At 50.5% G+C, this 17,738-nt stretch overlaps 1 protein-coding gene across 4 annotated transcripts in view; it reads right to left on the minus strand.

Moving 5' to 3' along the window:
* Positions 1–221: 221 nt before the first annotated feature.
* The window catches only part of ATP6V0D1 (ATPase H+ transporting V0 subunit d1), a 36,458-nt gene continuing 18,941 nt past the window's right edge, over positions 222–17,738 (minus strand). For 2 of the 4 annotated variants that reach the window (XM_075160908.1, XM_075160909.1), the window contains exons 3-8: positions 10,996–11,174; positions 7,862–7,941; positions 3,969–4,046; positions 3,161–3,337; positions 2,141–2,218; positions 222–1,668 (exon numbers count right to left, since the gene is read on the minus strand). In XM_075160908.1, the coding sequence (XP_075017009.1) occupies positions 1,507–1,668; positions 2,141–2,218; positions 3,161–3,337; positions 3,969–4,046; positions 7,862–7,941; positions 10,996–11,174 (754 nt within the window). In that variant the 3' untranslated portion in view covers positions 222–1,506. The other 2 variants (XM_075160911.1, XM_075160912.1) reach the window with 2 other exon arrangements.

Below are 17,738 nucleotides of genomic sequence, written 5' to 3' on the forward strand. Positions count from 1 at the left end.
CAGACCAGGCACCACACGCAGCTTGGGCTGGAGCGCAAATGCCCCAACGGGCAGCACGACTCCCCTCTCTGTGGTAGAAGCAAGTGCCCCAAATCATGCAGGAGTCACACCAGGCTCCACTACTACAAATACCAAATTCCCCAGGTAAGAGGCCCCGTGGCTGATGCAGGCTGCTCTTGGGGATGTGGGAGCAGGCACCCAAGTGAGCAGGGAGAGCACAGTGCAGTAGGCAGATATTTATTAGTGTAGAGAGGAGGGGGTCACGGGATAACAAACACTGCAGAGGTGACCACAGCACAAGCTGGGACAGAGCCGCTCTCCATCGATCCCTCCCAGCAGCAGCACCGAGCACGTGTTTCCCAGCAGCGAGGGCTTCTCCGCTGCCACACCACCACAGGACATCTCCCAGACCTCGAGTGCAAGTGGGAGCTAGCCGGGACACAGAGCGGCAAGGAAGAGGGCTGCCACGCCATGCCCAGGGCTTGGCTCCCACCCCCTAACCACAGACGGGCAGGGCCTGGACAGGGTGCGGGACATTCTGCCAACAGCTGCCCTCCGCGCTCATCAGGGTGACCAAGGGCTGCTCTGCCCAACGACCAGCTGTGCCTGTAGGGCTCCACGGCAGGGCCAGCCCGGACGCCCTGCGCAGGGGAGGAGGCTGCGCCAGCCTGGATGTCTGCCCTGGGGTGGTGCAGGGGTCCAGCACCATCCGCAGAGCCAAAAGGAGCCCCGACTCTTGCACAGATGTGACAATAAACTCCAAGCCGTGGGTCCTCAGGGGAGGAAGGAGCTCAGCCGGCTTATGGAGCCCTCTCAAGCTGCAGGGCAGGAGGGAGACTGATGAGAGCTGCTTCTGAGGACACGTCGAGGCTGCGCTAGTGCAAACGCTGCCGGAGCGGGGAGGAGTGCGCTCCACAAGCGCTCTGGCTCTGCCCCCACGTTCCCACAGGCTCCGTTCCAGTCCTGGCCAGGGCTGCTCCGTCTCTCCCAGGTCAGGGTTAGCTACAGGGGATGCAGGGATTGCACAGCAGCATGGGCTACGCTACAAATCACACTCGAACTAAATCTCACAGGAACAACACTGACTAGGAGGCGTGCAGAGCACTAACAGAGAGGACCCCCAGCCAGGGCAGACCTGATGCGTTCCTCTGCGGCAGTGGGAACCCCTTGGAGGCAGCAACGCCCTGGCTGGTGCTTGCTCTACGAGCGTAAGCGCATACAGCAGATGAGTACAGTAACATGGAGACTATTACATACACAACAGGAGGTGTCCCTCCTGCTACACAGGGCCAAGCCTGTGCCACCGGTCCCTCCGGACCCCTCGCAGCACACACAACTCAAACTTCAGCTTGTGAATAATTTAACTAGCAACTGTACAGTTTCTTCATCTGAGCCAGTTCCACAGATGGGACATCCCTGGAGTCTGGGCAAGGGATAACTCAGGGAGTTAGACAGGGGTCCCTCCGGACTCCAGGGGCGGGAGGGTCGGACAGGAGCAGAGCAGGGTTAGAAGATGGGAATGTAGTTGTCGATCTTGGTCCTGTGCCGCTGGGCAATGCACTCTGCGATCCACACAATGTTGCGGCACTCCTGCTCCTTCAGCTTCACGAAGGCGTAGAAGACTCCAAAGTGGAACTGGTTGAGGAAGGCCAGCTTGTTCAGCTTCACCTGGGGAAGGCCCAGAGGAGGACATGTCACTTGTCCACCTCAGATGGGAGGAGCTGGTCAAGGTAAGCGTGGAGCAGCTTGGGAGGTCCCATGACTTCCCCAGCAGGCTGGGGGGCTCAGTACGGGTATCCTGCTCTGCACCTCTCTAGGTCTTCGGGGCAGCTCTGACCTACAGCACATGGCTCAGGACAGGCTCTGACATTTGAAAATCCTCTTTTCCCACATAATTACACTCTGGTTTTGCTATCGATGGACCAAATACACACCAGCAGCCCCAAACTTGCCTCCCACACTGCTCTAATCTGTCTGGGGGAGAACATGGACTGAGCACCATGCCGGGCCCCGGTTCCCTCGCTGGAGCAGAGGGCTACCATCCTTTTCCTCTCCCCAAAATCTGTTCATCCACAGCACTGCTGACAGGGCAGCAGACAAGCTTGCTGCTACCCTGAGCTTTGTCTCAGGGCTCACTCACCTCATGCTCAAAGAACCTGTCTTCAAGGGTCTTGTCTCCAGGGTTGCTGCCAGCCCCTTCAAACAGCAGCTTGTACTCCTGCGGGAAGACATTACAAGAGGATATACCCAAACCCCTCCAAGCTCAGCAGCGTTCCTGGGTCCTGTACGTCAAACAGACACCCCAGCCACCGTGCCAGGTCAGCAGAGGACACAGAAGCCAAGAGTCTGCCCTGTGTACACATGAGCATTGGCAAGGGGATGCTGCTGAGGCTGCACTGCACACACACCGGCTGAAGGCAATCCCCTGTAAGGCAGAGAAAGCCTTTATTTCATCTGTGAGCTTGTCCAGTCAGAGATCCTACCCCTCTCTGAAACGTGCAGAGCTCAAAGCCGAATCGTCACTTTGAGTCTGCAAGGAGGACGCATCGGGTACAGACCCCTCCGAGTGCAGACCGGAGTGTTTGGGCCAGGCCCCTGTGCCCACAAACACTGGCACGTGCCCTGGCTGCTGCAGCAAGGGGACACTGAGCTCTCTGACTCCAAAAAGGCCCCCAGCCACGCACAAGAGCAGCTTAAGGAACTCAGACACATCCAAGCGTGTCCTCCCAGGTCAGCATCTCCCCTGCAACTGAACCAGAGCTCAGAGTGACCCACCAGGACTGGAGATGTGGCACACCACTTCTCGCTGGAGACACGTTTCCACCCCCAACCAGCCAAAGAGAGACTGTCATTGCTGCCACACCGACACCTCAAGGGTTTGGTGGTGAGGGCAGTCCCCACACCCTGGGACAAGGCGCATAGGGCACGCCTGGTCTCCCTATCACCTCTGCTACGGCACCCACGATTAACAAGCCAACGGCATCGCAGGCAAGCCAACTCCATCTGGGCCAAGCAGAGCACAGGACCAACAGTAACAGCAGAAGATAGACATCCCCCTCCCCAGGCTGTGAATCCACAAGTTCCCCCAGATCCCTGAGAAGCTCTGATCCAGAGCAGGTCCTTGCACTAGTCCCCACAGCCCTCACCCCAAAGCACTCACAGGGTAGTAGTCAGCAACATTTTTGACTTGTTCGTAGTCATCTGCTCTGGCCAGCTGAGCCAGGCCCTCAGGGTAGAGCTTGCCACAGTGCGGGAACAGCTTTGCTCGGTCCTCCTTGGACAGCTCGGTACCAAATGAGTTAATGGTGATAATGAAGGCCCTCCGGTCAGCTTCAAACTGCGGGAAAAGAGCAGTTCACTTTGGGATGCAGCATCTTTGCCAGAGGCCAGCAGATACCAATGCTGCTCTGAACAGAGCCACATCAGAGGGCAGCATGAGCAAGCTGCCTGGGACACATACAGCTATCCGGTGCCCAGCCAGGGCAGGCTACATGTGCAGGCTCCCAGTACGCCCAATGGCTGACGCCTGGGGAGCAGTCAGGTGAGGAAATTCCCCCCCAAGGCACAAGCCAAATCACTGAGCAGAACCCTGCCCAGGTCAAGGAGTCTCTCTCACCTACTGCCCCTGAGCCCTGCACATCCCACAGCTAGCCTTGGCATGGAGACGGGCCGTGCACTGAACAGCTCTGGTTGTTCTCCTGCTCGTTATCCATGTGAGAGGATGAAGATGTTGCCACGAAGGCAACAGATGTGTCAGCATCTGGCAAGATCAGGACTGGAGAACCAAATCTGTCCAAAGTCATGTGCAGGCAGTGTTTTCCTAGGTCTCCCAGTGAGCAGGCAGAGTGTGCATGGGGATGCTGAAGAATATCTTTAGCATCCTTAATGCTGGCAGGCAAGCTGGGCCTGAGCACAGAGCAGTAAATATCACAGCAATACCATCCAGCTACGGGGGTTTCCAGACCTACCTCCAGGATCGGGCACATGGCATCTGCCGTGGTACCTCCCAGCACCTTGCAGAACTTGTAGAAGGACTCCAGGTAAGCCTGGAAGAGAGAGGGCAGATGAGCACTCTTCTACACTGCTTCATCTACTGCCCCATAGGGCCATTCAGTAGGGGACAAACAGCAAGCAGGGATGCTCCCAGACGCTTTATAACACAGCACGGGCACTCTCACCCCACGTGAACCAAGCCCGTACGAGGGTCAGTGCTTCCCCCAGGATCTGGAGACATGGAGGGCTGTGGTTGGGTTTGTTCGAGTGACTGCATGAGCCTACTTCAGGCAAGACCCCCAGGCAGCAAGGTTAAAGCCTATTTTGCTCCTTTGAGTCATCTAACTCTAAAGCATTTACTGAAGTCTCACACGGTTTCCTGACCTCGCTCTGGCCTCCACAAACATGCCAAGCCACACAACTATAGCTGCAAGACCTACGCTCAGAAAGTACCGCTGTGTAAGCAGAGTCAAGAGATGAGACAGGACATCTGTAAAGGAAGCTAGCCATTCTCTGTAATTCTCTTTTCACACTGCAGCCGCTTGGTCTCCATCCCAACTGGAGCACTGCAGAAAACATATAAGGCTAGGCACAGCTACGCTGCCTCCAGGAAACGTAATCCTTTGTGGAGATGTACCGTAATCCAGCTGGAAGATGACTGTATCTCCCAGGGGGAGCCCATGAAGGCAGTGCATGGTTAAAAGTGCTGTTCAGCAAAAAACTTTCTCAGAAGAAGCCATCATGTGATAAAATACCTCCCCGGACAGAGAGCTGCAACCAGAATCACTTAAAAGGGATGGAATAAAATGATGCTGAGACATCACAAATCCCTGCTTTGTCACAACAACTCCAGGACTGAAGATGGACGAAGAATGCACGTGTTGGACACCCTCAGCCTCTGCACTAGGAAAGCACCTGGATTTCTGTGTTCTGTAAATATTTGTTACCACACAGTGCAAAAGGACACTGCTGGGTGACCATCACACATCAAAGAAACATCGTCTCCAGCACTTGCCACTGCTCAAGTGCAGGAGAGCACAGAGCACCAGTCTTCAGAGTTACCACAGGACCAAGGACACGGATAACGGACTTCGCTTGAGGCTGACAGAAGAGGGAACCTGGGTAAGAGGTTCAGTCACTACCCCTGCCGTTCTCAGAGTTCACGCACAAACCTTAAGGCGTTAGGAGCAAAAATAGGTGAACTTAAATACCCAGCACTGAACGAGGATCCAGTATCACAGACACCATGGAAACACAGACTGTAAAACAGCCGCACTGGGTACCCTCCCCTATGGACCCTGCTGCAGATGACAGCAATTTACAGAAACTCTCCAGTGTCCTGAAACCCTTACCCCAGAAATGGTAGCCTCTTTGCATTTAATAACCCTTAATGGAATTTGACTTCCGTGAACCCACTCATTTATCCTGCTAGCCTCATTTGTCTGTCACCTCCAGCCTGAAGGGAGAGCTGTGGCCTGTCCATCCACGTTGACTTTTCCAACACTATCTGCAGTTACCACCACAGCTCTGATTCACTCCTCTTCCAGGTGAGGAATCCCAACCGTTTTTGTAGTTTCCCATACAGAAGTCATTGTACCCAAACCTTTAAACTTGTCCTCCTTAGCAACTTCTCCTGTTCTGCTGTTCACATTCAGAGATGAGAGAGAAGAGGAATGAGACAAACGCACTACAGATGTATGCAGCAGCACAGTGATATTTGTGCAGTTCTCTGCTTTTTTACTGTTAGGAACAGACTGCCTTGTAGAGAGACACTTGCTTAGGTCAATCCATAACCCAAGATTTCATTTAGTAGTAGAGAGGAACAAGGAGACCCTCACTGTACAAGCAGAGTTAGGATTACCTCCTTGCCTCTCCCATACATCACTCCACATTTATCCATGTTGATTTGCCTGCTATATTTTATTGTCCACTGACAAAGCTCCTTCAGCTGGTTCTCACAAGAAGGTCACCAGCAAAGGCCAACAGTCAGGCAGCTTCACTTCAACATATCCATTAAAGATGTGGAAAAATAGGAGCAAGCACTGAAGATAATGCCAGCATGCCTCCGCTGCAGGACTCGGCTGCTGACCGCCCTCTACACTAAGAGCTGACTGCTTACGTCTAAACTCTGCTCCCCATCTTAACCATATTTCCATTCAAGAACCTTCTCATTTGTCATTGCTAACAAGAAACCTTTGTAATTGCTTTCCTCCTATAAATCCTGCTCAAACCTTCTGTCCACATGCTCACAGATTCCTTCACAAAACCTCCAGTAGGTCTGGGAGGTAGCACTTCTCCTTCCCATGCCAAGCCCTCCCGGACGCAGGCAGCCATCCCAGGCACCTGCCTGCTCTGTTCCTCAGAGCAGCTCTGCGCAGATTCCAGACCTGATTTTATTTTCCTCATTTGCCTATGAAGACCATTTGCATTGTATTATACATTTTCCAGTCCTTGGGGAGAGAGGTGGCTTCAAGTGAGAATCTGTAAGCAGCAGTTACCTCTTTCACCCTTGTGATCTGTTACTGACGGAGCCCCTATGTTCCCCGGGGGCTGCTCTTTAGGAAGAAGCAGTCCCAGCACAAGCCAAGGGATACCAGGCATCTACGCTTCAATTTGGGGGTAGGAAGAGCAGAATGCAAAGAAGTATCAGGCCTCAAAAAGGAGACGGGAAAGGACGTGGCAGCTGGGACCCAAGGAGACACACACACACACACACCCCTCCAACCTGTCTGCCCTGCGCTCTCTGTTCCCTGCCTTCCCCCACCTGCCTCATCTCCACACAGAGGTCTGCACCCTGCACGGGTGCAGGTATTTATGCATACAAGCTTACCTCCCCCCATTACAGCAAAAGATCAGTACATGCCAGAGGCCACACGCAGCTGGGCATGACTGCCGACACGCAGCTCCTTCTCCCCTCCCTTTGCCTTCCTCCCTTCACGCCTGATCTGTTCTCTGCCTCTCCAAACAGGCCACGGCTTCCTTGGGAAGCAGAGGTCACACTGACTGCAGGCTGGCTGCGACCAGCCAAAACAAGGTCGGCAGATACAATCTGCATCCCACCCTTAATCCAGAGAGTCGAGATGGAGCGATAGCCACAGCCTGCACATAAACACATGCTTTGATACTGCCAGCTAAAACCAGACAGGGCCTGCAGAGGAGACAACAGCTCCCTGTGCAGGCTCAGGACAAGGAGATCCTTAGCCCCTCCACATCCCTGTGCCTGCAGGACTCCTCCACCCCGGCTGTACCTTTTATGCTGCTCTACCAAGAGCATCTAACCTCAACCACAGCCACTGAAGGCTTGAGCAGACTCTTGAAGGCTCTTCGGAAAGGGGTCAAGACAAAGAGCCAAGCCCATGGAAGTCCTTCAACCAAGTTTAAGATCAAGCCACTTTAGCCCTTTGAATGCAGTTAACTACACATCTAAACTCCTGTGGTTAAGGAGCAGCCTTCTCCTGCCTGCCTGGGGCCTGAAGAAATTTATTCAAAGGCAGGACCTCTAAAAAAATCTCTTGCACAGGCTCTTGACAGTCTGACAGCTCCAAAAAAAGTCACTCTGCCTAGCTTTGGTGCCCTGACTCTGCAGAGCTGGGTGATCGGATGTCAGGCCCCTCCAAGAGCACCATCTTTACTTTCCAGCAGATGCAACTAGTTCTTGGTCACGTTCACTCTATCACCACTCCAGGGAAGAAAAAAAAAGGGAAAGCAAATTTATTTTTAAATCTACTCTAAGAGGAAAATACCCTCTTCCTCTTTGGTTGAAGAAAGTCAGCCTAAGTCGGACCTCCTGACCCAAGACAGAGCTGTAGTCATGCTAGGAATAAATAGGGAAGTTGACTCTCTGGGAAGGGAAAGAGATCTTATTTACCTTATACAGTGTGTTTCGAATTATTTCGATGTTCATTTCGTCCAGGTCCTGTTCAGATATGCAGTCTTGGAAGAAAGCAGCTGAAACAGAGCCACAGACAGAGTTAGCATTGCCCTAGCCAGACCCATGCCCAGCACTTTCCAGAGGCCTCAACAATAGCAGGCAGAAGCACAGCCTACGTTGAGCTTGTCCCTCCTAGGCCTGGCCCTTCTCTTCAGCAGCCACCAAATTGCCATGACTCAAAACCTCAGGCTCCACCATGGTTCCCTAGGCCACAATCATTTTTGGGGCTCTCACACCAGCCTATTCTCAGCAGAAATTCTCAGCTCTAGCCCCCAGCATCAGTGCCAGAGCACCCTGTATTTAAAAATAAGCAAAACCCAAACTGTTCCCAGATGCAGGCACTCAGAGGTGACAAGACAGCTTCCAAATTGCCTGCTACAGCATGGCAGCAGCGCTTAAGCATCTGCGAGAGCAGCTCGCAGACTCAGTGAGTCCTGAGGAAGCTGGTGCTGTGCTTCTCCCTCACCCTCCTATGCCTTAGTTGGATTAAGGAGGCATGGGGATGCCACAGCTCCTCCAACCCATGACACTCCACGGTTGGAGTCAGGAGCTGTTTCCCCTGGTCAAGTCTATCAGTCCCATCTTCCACTTCTTCCGAGGCCTTTTATTTCTCCAGCTGGCGGTAAGCAACAGGAAGCTCAGCCTTATATACTTTACCAGAGAATCTCTGGGAGGGAGTCTGAGAAGGTGTTGCCACCGAAAGAACACAGATTTCAGACCTAGCACAGGGTACTGCAAGCTGCAGATAAAGAGGAGTCTTGTACATCTAGCGTAACATAAGGCTGTTGTACCACTCACTTGTTAGCAAGAGCACAATAAAACCCATTGACAGGACTTTTATGACTTCTTCAACTCTCACTCAGCAACCAATTTTGCTGAATTTGCTACAAAGAGAAATATGATCTTTCTCAGCTTACGCAGTCCAGCTGTGGGTAAAGGACACCACACTCATGCCGAGAACGGACTGGTGCTCTGCTTTGTGCGACAAACCGGGTATGATGCAGGCTCGCACCTCCGGCGTGCACTACTTTTATAGCACGAGCTTCCTGGCCCGGACAGCAGCCGCACTGTGGGGCTAAAGAGTCCTGAACAGGGGTTAACCCCCCCCGAGGTTTCTTTGCAACAGCATGGGAGACCAATGCCACGTAGCTGGAGGAGCACTGCTCCCTACGGCTGGCAAAAATGAAAACAGAATGTGCCAGGACTGGTTTTCACTGCAGGACTCACTGGCTAGCCTAGATAGCTAAGCAGTGGCTGCTTCAGAGTAACAGAGGAATGAGAACACAGCTATTTCAGTTCTTGGCCCTCCAATATCCCAAATTAGGCTAACAGCAAGTCCTATTTTGCCCTGCTAACCTATGAGAGCCATTTGGGGTTAGGCATTCCTACTAAGCCACGTAGCTACTCAAGTACTTTTAGGAGATAGAGCTGCTGTTTCTTTGCGTGTGGTCACTGGAAAGAGTGCAAGTTAAACAACTGGAGCCTGCATGCCTGCTTGTTTAGGCAACATAGCTACTCCCCATGTTCTCCTACCGAAGAAATGCCACACTAGATGGTACACAGCCTCAAGGGCATGGCCAGGGCAAAGGTCTGAAGACCTCAGCCTAGCCAGGGCGGAGGCAGGCAAAGCTCACTCACGTACAAGTGCGTGAATGCAAGAGGCAAAGACCCTCAATTGCCAGCCGCGTTCTCCAGAACCACCTCGCCAGTGCAACAGGGCATCTTCACTCCGTACACAGCTGGAAGTTTTACGGTCTCTGAGAACTAATATCTTTAAAATACTTGGTTCTATCTTATTCCCAGAATGGGAAGGTACCTGCTTACTCATGAGGAGGATTTTCGTCCCACACATTATCCCTACTTAGCTGCATGCAGAGCCTCAGTTCTCCCACAGCGTTGTTGCCCTACCTTGCAACCCAGACCTCTTGAGACATGTTTTCCCTCCTTTGCTGGGCTCTATCTGGCAAATCATTTTTCCATGACAAGTACTTCACTTGCCCCATTATTACAGAGAGCATTTGCAAAAACACTTTCAGTTCCAAAAACAACTATTTCTATCAAAGACAATATGATGATCTAAAGTGTTTTGTTCTTTCTAGCAACCCCAAAAGAATGATTAATCACTGACTCAGGCGTACCTCATTACTTTTTTGCCCACAGATGCTAACCTAGAAAGTCTCCTGTGACTACCTCTCCTGCTACTGCAAAAAGACTTCCATATTTTCTCCAGAACCACTTCCTATACCTTTTATCTTTAAAGAACATATCTGTCTGACTGTTCATAAGACACTTGGTTTTAGCGTCATGCGCCTCCTGGTCAAGGCTTGTAGCCCTGAGACAGTATACCTCAGTGCAGGATCCTGCTATACAATGAGCTTGAAAAGGCTTTTGGAGATTTTTTTGCTGTTACTGGTTAGCGTTTTTTGGTATGTAAAGAGCTTTTCTTGATCTAGAGCTAATTTTATCAGCCTCAGAACAAGACCGGGCATGTGCAGATCTCTATAATTATCTACAAAAATTGCCGACAAGAAATTGCCCAATGGTCCAACTAGAAGTGCTGGAAATTAAGTGATTTATTCCAGCAGAGGACCCGATAGCCCTTCACTAAGGAAGCACATGTACCATGTGTCCCATGACAATTATTAAAAAGATCGCATTGTCTAAGACCACTCAAACTTTCTCATTCCTCCCTAATTTCAGGTGACGATTCCCAGAAGAGCTGGTAAATGGACACATCTAGCAGAACAGATCTAGCTATTGCCATGACAGCTCGAGGCCTGGCTCACACAAACCAAATTCCCCAGCAATCTGCACCACCAGTGTGCTGGTTTGGACATTTGTTGAAGCATACAGAGAGCTAGCCCATCCTCCAGAGGTAAAACTGGCATAGGACAGGCATAAACCTGAACTCAAGCCCAGCCACCACAGGCAGTACAGCCATATCTGTGCATTACCCAACGCTTTGTCTTCCCGGAGCACAACTTAGACTTAGCTGGACCTAGTTAGACTGAGGGAGAAACGGACATCTGCTCCACACACAGTTGAGAGGTATTTTGAAAGGCTCAGCTCACCCAGGGGAGTGTCCACCAGGATTGCATTGTAGAGCTCCGCAGGCGTCTGAGCAATGTTCACGGCTTCCATCTGCTCAAAACTTCCCAGAGGATGGCACTTGGGCACCAGTTCGGAGATCGAACGCTGGTGCAGGGTCCCAGTGATCAGCAGAATGACGTTGTCAATCATGTAGCTGTACCTGGAGGAAGGCAAGAGGAAGCCTGTCACAATACAAATACTACAAAAACCAGCACCTGGCACCAGACAGGCACACATCTTCAGTCTCTGTAAACTTCTCCAGAAAGATGCACCCTTCCCACAAAGAACTAGTAAGGCATCTCCTTAATGTCTCTTTATCACGCCAGCCTAGGAAAAGGGAGTCAAGTATAGTCCCAGGCTGTGATTTACAGCTGAACCACACTATCTGGGCATCTCCATTGAAGAGTATTAGGTTGGAAGGGACTTCTGGAGGCCTCTGGCCCAATGTCCTGCTCCAAGCATGGCCAGCTCCAGCTGCTCAGGGCTTTGTCCAGCTGAACTTGGAATTATTTGCAAGGATGTATATCTCACAACCTCCCTGGGGCTCTGCTCCAGTGTCTGACCACACTCACAACAAATTCTTTTCCTAACAGCTACTCAGAATTTCCCTCGTGGCCATTTGTCTACTGTCTCTCATCCTAACCCCACACATCTCCAAGAGGAGCCTGGCTCCAGCTTCCCTACATCCTCCCACAAGATAGCTGGGAACAGTTGTCTTTCCAGCATTCCCACTGCTCTCCTCGCGTTGCCATGCTCTGTAGAGCAAAAGCACGCACTGTAGGACACCAGCAAAGGGGAATCTGCTGATAGCCTGACTTGAGCTCAGCTTCGTTGCCAGCAGCACCGCTCCATCTTGCCAAGACTACGGAGAAAGGGTCACGTTTCTGCAGCCCCACTCCCTTCCAAAAACAACAGGGTTGGCAGCTTTGGCACAACCTTCATTCACACCCTCACAAAACTACACACAAGCTTTTTTTACACCTCTGCCATCACAAGCTACATGCTCTTTTGCATTAGCCCATATTATGACATCCCCAACCAAGTTCTCCGCTTACGTTATACAGGATTAGCAGCTTCAGTCTTTGGCACTGCAGTAACGGGACATTCAATCTGGAACCACGGCACTCGGCACAAGTTCCACCAACACAAGTCCTTTGTGGCCTTTCTCTCCAGTATCTCCCTGTTTCTCTCGCACTGAGGAGCACAGATCTGGGCACAGCACTCCAGGTGAGGTCTCCACCAGTGCTGAGTAGAGGCGAAAGATCACCTGCCAGTTCTCCCAGTCCAGCCAGAGAAGGGAGACACAGCTGGCCTGAAGACTGGGAATACAAGGAAGGCTGGGGGCCTTCTCCCAGTAGAAGGTCCTAGTAAGGGATCAAGGCATCATGTAAATACAAGGAGCTGAGAGGAAAAGGGTCCCCGGTGAGAACAGGAGTGGTGCTCTAGCCACCTTCACCACCAGCTGAGCCATAAGCCAACCAAGCTGAGAACCTGAAAAACATCAAGCGAGATGAGGTGGTTTTTTTTCAGTCAGAGGACGACGCCTTTGCAAATGTCCCTCAGCAGCACAGGGAAGGGGCACAGATGCTGGAAGAGCAGGATATTTGGGATTTTACACTCCCTTGCTCTCACTGCTAGAGCTCTAACTCTAAAAAGTGAGATGATGGAAAAGACCTGAAGAAGCTCCTTGGCAGGAGCTGCTCTAAAACAAACGGGATCAGGCCTGAACTAGAACAGCAGAAGGAGCTGTGCACATCTGGAGTTGGAGCTCTGTTGAGGTTCAGGCTTCCCATGTGTACTTGGGTACTGAAGAAAGGGAGCTTAAGGCTCCGCACACGTTTGTCAGGCATTAGGATGCTGCTGGTCTTCATATTCCCAAGCTAACAAGGAGGACATAGTGCAGCTCTGTTTCCCTTTCAACCACATCAAAGGCAGGTAAGCAGAGCCAGGTAAAGGCAGATTTCGGTAGTTATTAGATGGGCTTACTGCCTCTCAAATATGCTCAAAGGGCACATCCATGAACAAATACACACCTTAGATCCTCAAACAGGTGCTGCTTTTTTCTCCACGCTGCAGGGCTGGGTAACGCACCTCCTGGCCCCCTTATTTTTGCAGAGAGCCTTTCTGTGTTTGCAGCCTATCTTTCCAGGGATGTTGAATCTAGAACCAGGGCAATCAGCACAAGCTTCATGTACTAGGAAACCTCCTTTTGCCCTTTAATCTGCAGGGTCATTATCCTCCCTTCTGTTTGTGCAACTCTCACCACGGAGATGATTTGCAATCTCCAGAACAGCAAGAAGGGCCTGTTTATGAGAACTGAGGGTAAGTCCCTTGCAGTAAGCAGCTGGTTCCTGGTAAATACAAGCATCTGCACCCTCACACAGACGCATCTCCATGAGGTGTGCCAGACCAAGGATACAGCAGATCATTTCTGAGCTCCACCATCTGCCCTCAAACACATGCAAGTTTGCTTAATGCAGCACAGCAGCTTTCAGGAAAGACCATACACAGGATTACTCTCACCAAAGCAAGACAGGACCAAACCAAATTCACTTCTTTAACTCAGCCTGCAATGAAGGAACAGGCCAGGATATATGGTCATTGCATGGTACATCAGCACACCTCTTTCCTACTCCCAGCTTACCATGGATCTTGCCCTCTGAAAGATATTTGCAACTTGCAAGGAGCCTCGCCAAAGTCAACCACACATGAGGAACCGAGGTAAAGTGCCTGGAGCCCTTTCTGTCCACAAGGCTTCAGAGAGGCTTAGCTCCTGGCGTACTGGAGCCACACTGAGCTCATCCATGCTCTCCCAATCCAGTTCAGCATGAAAGCCACAGGCAGGTTTGGGGAGAGCAGCCCAAGATTGACCCTTTTCACATGTGAGAAACTCCTGCTTTCAGACTGATGGTCCCAGGAAAGACAACCCAGCACGGCTCTCCCCATTTCATTTACACCCCTTAACTTGCTTGTTTCCTTATCCATCAGGGAAGTCTGGGGAAATGCATAGTCTATAGGCCAAATGCCAAGGCCTCTACGGAGGCCAAGCAGCAACTTTTTCAAAAAGTACTTTACATATTGAGACTACTTAAATCTTGCTGTCAGAGGATTCATCCCTCCAGGAAGAGGAGTTACCATGCACAAGATAGAGGAGAAATTTCTCATTCAAATTTCCACTGCGACAGCATTTCAAACTTTACGATAACAAGAGAGTTGTAGCAGGACAAAGGTCTTCTCGTGCCTGTCGAGGCCACGGAGGCACCACCACCACTATATAATCCTTCCTGATAGTTCCCGTCTCCTTCAAACAAGCCCAGACCACGTTTACTCACATTCAGTCCCTGCTTCATCCCAGTAAAAACAATCATGGCTCAGTCAATCACGACTACAAGGCAAGTCTTCTAGTGCCAGGGAAGCTGGAAAAGCCTCTTGTCATCTGTGGAAGGGGCAACGCTTGCTTTCCTGTGCCAGGTCTCAACAAGAACGCATCTGCCTCCATTAGCACAGCTGTACTAAGACCATAGCAGGGGTCCTGGCTATGCCGGCATTTCCTCCCAGGCCCAAAGGATTAGATTAATTACGGTGGCAGCAGTTTTCGTAGGAACCTCCAACTACTTGTTTAATAGAGTAGCTTTTGTCATCATCCTCCCCGTCTCCTACTAGATTCCGACCAGCTTCAAGTGTTTCAGCTTCCATGGTTAATGCATGCTCAGACCCCTCCAAGAGCATTTTAACCTTCACTAGCTCTCAGTGCAGCTAATAAGAGAACCAGACTATGGGACATGTCAGAAATCAGGAGTAGTTGGTCACCTGCAACACCCTCAGCCCACTTGGCATGGAAAAGAGATTAGGACAGAGGATGGTCTGGTGGGAGACTGGAGACAGGTAGAAGGACTGACAAGCTCCTTGGTGAGGACCAGCCTCTGCACTAGCTCACTGGGAACACTCAGGTGGAGTTCAGAGGAAAAAGCACTACATGGGGGCTCTACATAAGCTACAGCCAGTGACACGGGGTGGCAGGGCTTTAATTAAGTGGTAAAATGGCACCTTATCTCAAGCCCCCAACCTTGCCTCCACAAAGATCGTAGCAAAACTCTCTTGGGCAAGAACATGTTTTACACTCCTGCTTTGAGCTGCTGTCTGCCCACACAGCGAGATGGACACAGAAAGTGTGGATGTTCAGTCAGAGTTTCACATGCAGAGTTACGCCCTGCCTCACTCTTCCTGTCACCCACTGAATTGAGGTGTGGTATATTCCAGAAATTCACATTCACAGAAATACAATTTTAGTTGATACTGAGAAACGTCAGTGATGTCTCACAGAAGAGCAGAATTTCTATTAAAGGACAGGAAAGAGTCAACAAGCATCGAAATATCATCCACAGCAGGAGAGAGATGTTGGCTTACAGCTTCCTGATGTCCGAGACAACCAAGGCCGGTATCTTCGCTCCTCCAGCCACACCCAGTTCAGCACAATATGCGCTGGGCGACACTCACATAAAGAGAACAAAGCCAGGCTAGGATATGCTTAGAGAAGCCAAAAGGAGTGTGTGAGGGGGAAATGTTCCTTCCAGCAGCAGCAGATCAAAGAGACCATTCTCACTGCTGGTTTTGGGACGTACGGTCTCAGACAGGCACAGCAAAGACCTCTCTCAGAAAACAGAGGAGAGCCAGGCCCCGGAAGCTAACTTCTGGGACAGTCATCCATGGATAGCTATCAAGCAGAATCAAGGGGGGGAGCACACAGGCAAAAGCCATGTTACAGGTACTTTGACAATGTATGTCTTCCTCCTTTTGGAGTTACTTAAGTACAGCCACAGATAAACGAGACATGGGAGAAAGATTTCAATGGCCCGCTGGATATCAGGAAAGGCTTTTTAGCAGGGAGGCACATAAAATGCATGAAAGCTCATCACATGGGGCATGTACAACTTGGCCTGAAGGCTCTCAGGCATAGCGCTGCAAGGCAGCGACCCCAAGACAGCTAGGGCTTCTCCCTCCCCCACTTACTAATCTAATCTAATCATAAAGAGTCATTGTCCTACAGCAGATAGGTTGGGTTTTTATTGCTTTCTGCTCCAGGATACTAAAGAAACCGTAAACAATACTGCAAGTGGTCACAAAGCATGACTAATGACGGAACATTGCATGACCTGCGTTTCTCAGGGATCCTCTGAAAGCCTTGCCAAACTGTAGCTTAACAGCTGCTCTGTAAGGGGTCATGAGGACAGCCCTCCGTGTCAACAGCAAACGCAGGGAGCAGCGGGCTGATGCAGAAGTGCATAACAGGGAAGAACCGGGCTGCGGCTCGGGGGTTTTTGCCAGGATGGGTTAAGGTATTGCATTGCTCAGGCAACTTTAATGCTTTCCAAAACCAGCATTAGACTTTAATGCAGACTAATGCTAGCAAGGCAAAAGTCACTATGTGACTATTGCATTGGGCAGTTACTCAGATTACTGTAGAAGCATGTGTTTATTTTGGGATGAAAAAGGGAAATCTCCAGCGGGATCAGAGCAGTGCTCTGAACTCGGCATGAATTCTAGAGACAGCTTTAAATGATGATGAAGTTGTTTTGATTATAGTCACTTTAGCATCTAGTGCTTCCCTCTTGCAGCTCATCCAGTTCATGTACTCAGGGGCTCGGTGGGGGAAGTAACCTAAGGAAAACCTTTCGGGTTGGTTGTACTGCTGCTTCCTTGGGTTTGTGCATAAGTACACAGACGCATCTCTTTATCCCACTGGATTCAAGACTGGAGCAAAGGTGCTGGTATGCAGAGCCACTTGTCACACTTCTCTCAAGCTCCGAACATAAGCAGACACGGGGGAAAGCAACACACAGACTTCAAAGCACAAAAGAGCAGTAGCTGACACTAAGAATAGTGCCAACAGCTGAGATGCTTGTATCTGGAGTGTCGTTTTAAGATTATTAGTAAACAATTGTACAGCTGTCCTGAACTGGAAAGGAAAGGGATGTTGCACATCAGGAAGACCTCAGTGCCTCACTGAGGCTTGTTTGAGTAATAGACAGTAGACGAACTGAGCAGTTTTTCAGCTCAGACTAGAACAAGTCAGACCAGCAGCTCCTGGCCAGGAGCAGTTTTACCCCTCGTCTGCAGCTGAAGCTCAGGCAGTCGAGGGAACAGCAAGAGTAGATGCAGCATGTGATGGTCTCCACTCAAAGTGCGCTGATCTCTTCCTATCTTCACACACTGTCTTTCCTAGAGTCACACCAATAAAAACCACACCTAAGTGGTATGTTCATGAACCTGCCAAAGAGAAAGCTGAGAATTTCATGGTTGCCACCACAAACCAAGGGCACTCAGCCAATAAGTGGGTGCCCTGCTAAACTTAGATCAACGAGACCATTTCAGAGCAAAGAGTTATAACTTCACAGTATAACAGAGGCTGTGGCAGCCTTTCAAATCCAAGTATCCAGGAATGTTCTCAGCATTAATCTATATTTAGCTTCATCTCCACATGATTTTTACCATCTTCTAAGTGAGTCTAGGTCTCTTGGGATACTGACCTCAGTTTTCCAGTGGTATCATCCGGTAACTTACAAGCAGTCATACAGCATCAGCTGTGTTAAAGGCTAACGAGAAAAAAAGCTAGATGAAGTACCTTTTAATTTTGAGGCTTTATGAATATGACGTTGTGTTCTAGATGCGTACAAACCCCTTGAAACACCAGGGAATGTTTTGAACACCTTGCAGCCTCATGCAT

The sequence above is a fragment of the Calonectris borealis genome, chromosome 12 (genome assembly GCF_964195595.1).
Source record: "Calonectris borealis chromosome 12, bCalBor7.hap1.2, whole genome shotgun sequence".
Lineage (NCBI taxonomy): Eukaryota > Metazoa > Chordata > Aves > Procellariiformes > Procellariidae > Calonectris > Calonectris borealis.